A 10,094-nucleotide genomic window follows, 5' to 3' on the forward strand; every position below is an offset into this window, starting at 1 on the left:
GAAAAGGTTGGCTTGAAGCTCAACATTCAGAAAACAAAGATCATGGCATCTGGTCCCATCACTTCATGGGAAATAGATGGAAAAACAGTGGAAACAGTGTCAGACTTTATTTTTTGGGGCTCCAAAATCACTGCAGATGCTGATTGCAGCCATGAAATTAAACTACGCTTACTCCTTGGAAGGAAAGTTATAACCAACCTAGATAGTATATTAAAAAGCAGAGACATTACTTTGCCAACAAAGGTCTGTCTAGTCAAAGCTATGGTTTTTCCCGTGGTCACGTATGGATGTGAGAGTTGGACTGTGAAGAAAGCTGATCGCCGAAGAATTGATGCTTTTGAACTCTGGTGCTGGAGAAAACTCTTGAGAGTCCCTTGGACTGCAAGGAGATCCAACCAGTCCATTCTAAAGGAGATCAATCCTGGGTGTTCATTGGAGGGACTGATGCTAAAGCTGAAACTGCAATACTTTGCCCACCTCATGCGATGAGTTGACTCACTGGAAAAGACTCTGATGCTGGGAAAGGTTGGGGGCGGGAGGAGAAGGGGACGACAGAGAATGAGATGGCTGGATGGCATCACTGACTCTGTGGACATGAGTTTGAGTGAACTCCGGGAGTTGGTGATAGACAGGGAGGCCTGGCGTGCTGTGATTCATGGGGTCACGGAGAGTCGGACACGACTGAGCGACTGAACTGAACTGAACTGAAGAGTGGTGTGAGTGAAGATTATGAATTCCTATCTGGAAAGGTTTCTATGTAGCCTCATGGCTCGTGGCTGATTCACAGGCACCTCTACATTCCCAGGTGTTACAGTTCTTGATGCTTTTAAGGGGTCATTTAAGGAAAACAGGGGCTTCCCTGGTGCCAGCAATTCAGGACACCTGGGTTCGATCCCTGGATTAGGAGGTTCCCCAGGAGAAGGGAGTGGCAACCCACTCCACTATTCTTGCCTTAGGAATTCCATGGACAGAGGAGCTGTGCGTAGTCACTGGGGTTGCAAAGAGCTGAACATAACTGAGCAGCTAACACTTTCACAGATGGGAACTCTGGCTAACTTCTTGAGGAAATGGCCCCATTGTCGGTAGAAATTTGGAAATTTCCAGGCTTGCTGTTGAAGTCTGAAGTCTTTTTGATTCTGTGCATGTGACTTGTTTTGTTTTTCTCCAGAAGCTATGGAATCACTGCTTTATCCCCACGACTGTGAAACTTCAAAATGATATATCTTTTTAAAAATTATATTTATTTTAATTGGAGGATAATTTCTTTACAATGTTGTGGTGGCTTTTGCCATGCATCTACAAGAATCACCCATGGGTGCACATGTGTCTCCTCATCCTGAAACTCCCTCCCACCTTCCTCCCCATCCCATCCCTCTGGGTTGTCCCAGAGTACTGGCTTTGAATGCCCTGTCTCACACATCGAACTTGCACTGGTCATCTACGTTACATATGGTAATATACATGCTTCAGTGCTCCTCTCAAGTCATCCCACCCTCACCTTCTCCCACATAGTCCAAAAGCCTGTTCTTTACACCTGTGTTTCTTTTACTGCCTGGCATATAGGATCGTCGTTACTGTCTTTCCAAATTCCATATATATGCATTAATACTGTATTGGTGTTTCTCTTTCTGACTTATTCATTCTGTATAATAGGCTCCAGTCTCATCCACCTCATTAGAACTGACTCAAATGAGTTCTTTATTATAGCTCAGTAATATTCCTTTGTGTATATATAACACACTTTCTTATCCATGCAGGTTTATTTTCGTTCATTGATCTGAACACTCCCTGGGCCTTTTCAATTGTGAAGCGCAGGTCCCTACATCCTCATGATTTCCTCCCTGACATTAATGTTGCTGCACATGGCTGTGCAGTTTGTGTACTGCACAAATGTACCCTGCTGAGGGGGTGGGGAGCTGAGATCTAACTAGGGTTCCATTCATGAAACTGTGTGCTTCAGCTTACAGTTATGTCTGCTTGGAAGAGGGGCATCTCCTTCTTCACATACTTTTTTCTGTTCACCAAGCTGTGTGCTCACAGTGTGCATTCATCCTTTCACACAAAAATGACCTAGGGGTTAGAGGAGGCCCTGCCCTCCCTTTTCTGTGTTCCTTCTTTGGGACTCCTATTATTCAGACATGGGAAATCCTAGATTCCGCCTCCAAAAATCCCTATAGTTTCTCTCCTATTTTCCATCTTCTTTGTTTCAGTTTCTGAGACATTCAACCTTTTACATTTGTTAACTTACAGAGGTACACAGTCAAAGAGTTTGGAAGCCACTGCACAGAAGTATGAATTTTTGTAAAGATAAATTGCATTTATTTCAGTTCACACACAATTTTATTTATAACTACATCATGAATAAAAGTCAATACAATGTGATACTGTATAGAAATTATGCTTCAACTGGAATAAGACTAGTATATTTGCAAGAACTCAGTTTGGCCTGGGACAAACTTCCACCCAAGGTTTGATAACTCAGGAAAAAATTTGGTTTTACCTCCTCATTTAACACGAACTCTTGCCCAACAAACTGGAAGCAGCACTCTGCAGCACCTTCAGGACCACAGTAAATTAGTGACATATTAAGTCCCTGTCATGGAAAATAAGAGTTCTCCTACCTACACAAAAACTTATTGAAACTGACACACAAATACCCTTTAAAGCATGATGTTGCATGGATCTTCAGCTCATCGTATATGGCAGTAATGTTAAGAGGTGGTAGAAATTATGTGAAACAGTAGAAATAAAAGAACTAAAATTAAGAGAACTAATGATGAAGAGAAGAGCATTCAATAGATACTGCTTAGAGCTTCCCTGGTGGCTCAGTGGTATAGAGTCCGCCTGCCAATATAGAAGACATGGGTTCAATCCCTGATCTGGGAAAATTACACATGCCAGGGAGTAGCTAAGCCCAGGCACCACAACTATTGAGACTGCTCTGCAACAAGAGAAGCCACTGCAATGAGAAGCCTGGGTGCCCAACTAGAGAGTAGCCTCAGCTCACTGCAACTAGAGAAAAGCCCAAGCAGCAGCAAAGACCCAGCACAGTCAAAAAATAAGTAAATAAATGAAAAAAAAATTTTTTAAAGAAATATCGCTCACTGATCTTGGGTTTTGTTAGTTGAAAGGAACAGCTACACATTAACTTTGAACTTGAAGCTTAAGAACTTCATTCTTTTTTGCTTTGCACATCTTTCTAATTGTCTATCACTACCAAAGCTAGTCAAGGCAATGGTTTTTCCCGTGGTCATGTATGGATGTGAGAGTTGGACTGTGAAGAAAGCTGATCGCCGAAGAATCGATGCTTTTGAACTGTGGTGTTGAAGAAGACTCTTGAGAGTCCCTTATACTGCAAGGAGATCCAACCAGTCCATTCTAAAGGAGATCAATCCTGGATGTTCATTGGAGGGACTGATGCTAAAGCTGAAACTGCAATACTTTGGCCACCTCATGCGACGAGTTGACTCACTGGAAAAGACTCTGATGCTGGGAAAGGTTGGGGGCGGGAGGAGAAGGGGACGACGGAGAATGAGATGGCTGGATGGCATCACCGACTCTGTGGACATGAGTTTGAGTGAACTCCGGGAGTTGGTGATGGACAGGGAGGCCTGGCGTGCTGTGATTCATGGGGTCGCGGAGAGTCGGACACGACTGAGCGACTGAACTGAACTGAATGTTAAAGCAGAGATTCATAAAATGGAATTTTAATTAGAAATATCTTAAAATGACCCAATGTTTTCAGCAGAATGAATTTGCTATAAAATTAAAATTTTGATTAAGCTGCTGCTGCTGCTGCTAAGTCACTTCAGTCGTGTCCGACTCTGTGTAACCCCATAGACGGAAGCCCACCAGGCTCCCCCATCCCTGGGATTCTCCAGGCAAGAACACTGGAGTGGGTTGCCATTTCCTTCTCCAATGTGTGAAAGTGAAAAGTGAAAGTTAAGTCGCTCAGTCGTGTCCGACCCTTAGCGACCCCACGGACTGCAGCCTACCAGGCTCCTCCATCCATGGGATTTTCTAGGCAATAGTACTGGAGTGGCTTGCCATTGCCTTCTCCGTTGATTAAGCTAGAATCTACAAAAAAAATAAAATGTTTCTGAATTAATCGGTTCATAAACAGATTCAAAGGTTGAGCCAGCAATTTTTTTCAGTTCAGTTTCAGTTCAGTTCAGTCGCTCAGTCGTGTCCGACTCTCCGCGACCACATGAATCACAGCACGCCAGGCCTCCCTGTCCATCACCAATTCCCGGAGTGCACTTAAACTCATGTCCACAGAGTCGGTGATGCCATCCAGCCATCTCATTCTCTGTCGTCCCCTTCTCCTCCCGCCCCCAACCCTTCCCAGCCTCAGAGTCTTTTCCAGCAATTTTTTTTTAAATCAGATATATTCAAATAATTTACTATAACCTTTACCAAGGAAGAATTACTCAATCTGTGCACACTGGCTCTCTGCTGAAATGCAGAGCTGGCATCTATCCACCACAAGAGGGCAGTAACACTCAACCGTTGTTAATGGGAAACCCGCGAACCAATGGAGGCTTCCTTCAATAGAGGAATCATAATGAGCCAGTTGTTAAGGCACAAATCCCTCAGTGGAACAGGCAGGGAAACAGGAACCTTTGCCCAGATAAGTTCGGAGCTTCTGTCCCTGGTAACAATAAGACAGGAAATAAGCAACAGGGGCTTGTGAAATGGAGCGACTTTACTCCCCATCCTCACGTCCTTAAATCACCATGGAGATGGCCTGCTAGCTTAATAATGGCTGCAGATAGGGGTCTATTCATTTGGATGTCAGATAAGAACACTGGCAGGCGTCAGTGCAACAGAGCTCTTAATGGGGATTTGGAAAAGGCAGAGTAAAGGCTGTGGGGAGCAGCAGAGTTGTTGTATCTCAGAAAATTAGGACTGGTTTTAGAAGCGTTCTAGGGTGTACTTTAATTTAGATTTGTAACACTGGGACATAATGATAAAGTAATTTTTTCAGCCTATAGCATTAACTTTTAAAGCTTCCAGGAAGTTACTTAATACAAAAAGGGATCAATTATAACAAATTTCTAATTGTCTATCACTACCAAAGCTTTTAACTTAATCTAATGTTAAAGCAGAGATTCATAAAATGGAATTTTAATTAGAAATATCTTAAAATGACCCAATGTTTTCAGCTGTATGTTAATTGGTCTAGTGTTACTCATATGATATTAATCAGGTATTTTTTAGGTACTCTCATGTCTGACATCTGCTTTCATTTTTATTCATAATTGTCACTAATGTTACTGAGCTATAATCTGAAAAGGCTTCAATATTTGAAAAGCCTAACTTAATTATTCCACAATTTAATGTTGTTTCAATCAACATTTATTAAACACTTACAATTGAGAAAAAAGACAGTGCTTCTGTGTGTGTGTTAAAAGAGGAAACTTTAGAAAATTGTACTCACATGTTTTATACAGTGGGCGTCAAATAAAATTGAGGTTTGAGTATGTTTTCTGTATTTTATGTGCCTTTCCTGTTCCACATTGTACCTTTTGTGGTAGTGAAACCTTGAGAACCATGGAAAATCTTAACCTAATTCAGGGAAACTTGTTCCTTCACGTTGATAGAAGACAAGGAAATATGTTGTTTTGTCATCCTAATGGACAACCCATGAGTGACATAATTGTCATCGTTATTAATGAGCTATTGGATAGAAGACAATATTTAAAATCTCTTAATCAATTATGTGTATACACGTGTGCTCAGTCTTGTCTCTTTGCGACCCCATGTACTGTATAGCACACCAGGCTCCTCTGTCCATGGAATTTTCCAGGCAAGAATACTGGAGGGGTTACCATTTCCTACTCCAGAGGATCTTCCCTACCCAGGGATCGAACCCATGTCTCTTGCATCTCCGAAATTGGCAGGTGGATTCTTTACCACTGCACCACTTGGGAAGCCCTCTTATTTCTTTATAAATATCATGTAATGGTTTGATTCAAGTCAAATCAATAAACATTTATTGGGTTAGGAACTGTATTAGCCACTAATAGTAACAAAAATGTAAAACATAGACCTGAGGGTAGAAGGGACCTGAAAGAACGAAGATATTTTTTTGAGCAACTACTCTTTGACAGGTTTTTGCATGTCTTTCCTCTTTAATCCCCATAACAATTGTGAGGTATCTGTTTTGTGGAAGAAGAAACAGGCTCAAGGCAATTAAGTGACTTTTCAAGGTCACAAAACTAGTTGGAGTAGAGCCAAGATTAGAACCCAGCTCTGTTTAAGTACGTTCTCTTTCCATTGGACCATTCTATTTGAATAGTCATTGACTGACTGACTCCTGAGAAAAAGTAATTTTTTAAAAAAGTTTATTTATTCTTTGTTGTTCTGGTCTTCCTTGCTGTGCGTGGGCTTTCTCTACTTGTGGTGAGTGGGGAATACTCTTTGCTGAGGTGCACGGACTTCTCACTGCAGTGATTTCTCCTGTTGTGGAGCACCGGCTCTAGGCACATGGGCTTCAGCAGTTGTGGCTCCTGGACTTTAGTTTCTCTGTGGCACGTGGAATCTTCCTGGACCAGGGATGGAAACCATGTCCCGTGCATGGCAGGTGGACGCCTATCCACTGTACCTCCAGGAAGTCCCAAAAGTAATTTTTTAAAAATAGTTTGCAGTTTAACAGATGAAATATTTTGGTGTGCAGTGATAATAGCTTTAAAAATAATTTTTAATTAGGAAATATTTCAAACATAGAGGTTAGAGACTAATACCTGTGTAGTCATTACAGAGCCATAGTCTTAATATGTTTTTGAGCCAGACTTTTTTTAAAGAAAGAAAACATTACAGGAACAGTTGAGAATTTCTATGCTCCCCCCATATCTCATTCTCTCCTTCTCCTCCCTAGAGCTAACACTATTATGAATTTGGTGTTTATCAGTCTCATACATGATTTCTACTTTTACTACATGCCCGTGAATCCATAAACAATATAATATTATTTTGCAGGTTTTAAAATTGTTTTTAACTGTATCCAAAAGAACATATTATTATACAGCTTACTTTTTGTTCTCAACAATATGTTTTTAAAAATATAGTTACTGCTGAGTCTTAGTTGTGACATGTGGGATCTAGTTCCTTGACCAGGGATGGAACTCAGGCTAGGAGCTAGGAGTCATAGCCACTGGACCACCAGGGAAGTTCCCTCAACAATATGTTTTTGAAATATCCACAGTGACATATGTCGCTCTAGTTCTTTGTTAAATGCTGCATAGGGTTCCATTATAGGGCTTCCCTGGTGGCTCAGATGGTAAAGAACTCACTTGGATTGCAGGAGACCCAGGTTTGAGCCCTGGGTTGAGATCCATTATATGAATATACCAAAATTAATTTATCCATTTTCCTATAATGACATAAACAAGATTCTCCTATGGTTTTGACTCAAAATATATCTAATGAACTTTTGTCATAATTTTTCTTATATCTTAGTATTAAAATATATTTTAGTAATAAAAGTACAAAACTAACACTTTTTTTTTTTTGTACAGATCATTCTCGAATCGAAGTATGGAAATTTGGTAATTCTGCCATCGAATACTTATACCACTGGGCACACATCTGTTTAGCTCTCATAAAGCTGAACAAAAAAATAAGTAGTGCTATTTCACCCCCATTGCCATCCAAGACTGACTCCTATGTGTATGCAAAAATGCCAGGGGGAAGCTTGCCAGGGAAATGACAATGGAATTGCTACCATATTTAGAGTATTTTTGTCATGTTCAGTTTTGCTTGTTAACTATAAAAATATTTTCAGTTGGAAAGGAGTGCCACATAGACATATTTTTCTCCGAGACCTTTACCTCAGCACTTTCTAAAACCAAAAGTGCCTCCGAGGGAGAAATTTGATATAAGAAAATTTCCAGTTAAGGTAGCCATAACCAAATGTATGTTATGGAATATATTTTAAAGTTTCTTTTAGTTTTAGCATTTTATCTGCTGTGGGCCTATTATGGTTGGTTGAGTGAGTTACTGCAATTCTTTTCAGGTACAAAGTAAAGAACAGACTGAGTATTTAGGGGGAAAATGGCAGTTTTTACATCAAAAGAGCACAGTTTTTACATCAAAAAAATTTAATAAAGATTTTAAGAAATGGACTGGGAATTGTATTTCTAATTTTTCAAAGGCTTTTATGAGCGCCACATCCTCTTTCTCCCATCTCCACTCCCTCACCCCCACTTACCCTAACAACTTTAAAAGTTATTTCAATAAATAGAAATTCTGGGGAAAGGTTTGCCCATGACTCACGGAAAATAAACTTTTTTTTTCTATAACAAAATCTTCATGAGTTCAAGAACTGCAGAATTTATATTTATTTAAATCTTGTTATTACAGCAAACTTTCCTGCCCTGTTGTGAGATTTCATCTTTTCAGTAAGATATCTGATGACAGAGTCCATTTTTAATAAAATTTTGGGAAATTAAACTTCATTTTCTTTATTTGGTTGACAAAATGTAATGTGTTCCAAACATCTTATAATTTGAGATTGGAGGTCCCTTTTTAACCTTCGGTGATAAAATGGCAGTGTTGGTCCCATGCCCAATTTTAACCTATAAGCCTGTTTCATATTTGAAAGTGAGCTTTTCAGGGCATTTGCTGCAACATTTCTAGGAACAATGTTCTTGAAGATATTAATCTGATAGCCACACACTCTGATGGCTTCAGAACAAGCTTTTAAGGGGTCCACTGTGAATACAAATAGCATTTTAGGCAGCAAGGAGGGAAAATTTTTGCAGACTGTGACCTGTTGATCCATCATGATAGGAATTAGGTTATTAATAACTAAATGGCATGCAGCTTAATGATAACAAATATCACACATCTGCATGACTTTTCAACTTGAAGTATTTTCACATCCTAGCTCATCTGATCCTCCCCAACCTGCAGAGTTGGCAGACTCAATATGATTATCCCCATTTCATAAACGAGGAAATAAGCTCAAAGAATGAGTTAGCTAGGTTACAATGAGTAAGGGGCACCCACGTGTCCTGTTGGTCTTCCCTGGTGGCTCAGAGGGTAAAGCATTTGCCCACAATGCGGAAGAGCTGGGTTTGATCCCTGGGTTGGGAAGATCCCCTGGAGAAGGAAATGGCAACCCACTCCAGTACTCTTGCCTGGAAAATGCCACGGACAGAGGAGTCTGGTAGGCTACAGTCCATGGAATCGCAGAGTCGCATAGGACTGAACAATTTCACGTGTCGATTTCTGTTTTACTGATCTTGGCAGTACGCTAGATATTTCATCAACACTTTCCAAACTTCACTAGGCTAATGATTGTGCTATCAGTCTTTTGGGAATGACTTTATTTATTTTTAATCTATTTATTTGTTTGCTTGCCCCAGGTCTTAGTTTTGGCATGCGAAATCTTGAGTTGTGACATGTGAATTCTTACTTGTAGTACGTGGGATCTAGTTCCCTGACCAAGGATTGAATCTGGGCCCCCTGTATTGGGAGTGTGGAGTCTTAGCCACTGGACCACCAGGCAAGTCCCTGGAAACTACTTTAAAATGAAGCAACCAACAATGTGGATTGCTTGAATTTATTTAACTATCATTCAAGTAAAATCCTATCCCTTGACACCAGATACTTATTTTTTTAGTGAAGAGGATGTCATTTGTACTTGACAAAAATTTAGATGTTGGTTTATGGTTAAAAGTTAAATCTTTTTATTGGACTCACTCGATTGATTGATTTACTTGTATTTACATATACTTCAGAAGCTCAGACTTGTAATTTTTTTAGCTTTCTCTACAGCTTATAGGTAACAATGACACTGCATACTGAAGACCTTCCATATCACTTTCTTTTATATTAATAATTACAGCTTTTCATGGTCCAGGAACAAAATAAATGTTTCAAGACAATGATATTGGAATTCAATTGGAAGCTCCTATTGGCCCTTTTAACAGCTTTTTTGAAATATAACACATATACTATACAATTCACATAAAGTGTACAACTAAATGGTTTTTAGTATATTCACATAATTGTGGAACTATTCACAACAATTTCAGAGGATTTTCATCACCCCCATAAAAAACTCCGTACCTTTAGCAATACTCCCC

General features: G+C 40.0%; 1 protein-coding gene across 2 annotated transcripts in view; it reads left to right on the forward strand.

Moving 5' to 3' along the window:
* EFCAB5 (EF-hand calcium binding domain 5) overlaps positions 1-8,040 on the forward strand; it is a 96,070-nt gene extending 88,030 nt beyond the window's left edge. For both annotated transcript variants that reach the window (XM_088828446.1, XM_088828448.1), the window contains exon 23: positions 7,521-8,040. In XM_088828446.1, the coding sequence (XP_088684572.1) occupies positions 7,521-7,711 (191 nt within the window). In that variant the 3' untranslated portion in view covers positions 7,712-8,040. The remainder of the gene's footprint in view (positions 1-7,520) is intronic.
* The last annotated feature ends 2,054 nt before the right edge of the window (positions 8,041-10,094 follow it).

This window comes from Moschus berezovskii, chromosome 20, assembly GCF_049115385.1.
Source record: "Moschus berezovskii isolate FMDL1 chromosome 20, NW_MosBer_1.0, whole genome shotgun sequence".
NCBI classification, from domain to species: Eukaryota; Metazoa; Chordata; class Mammalia; order Artiodactyla; family Moschidae; genus Moschus; species Moschus berezovskii.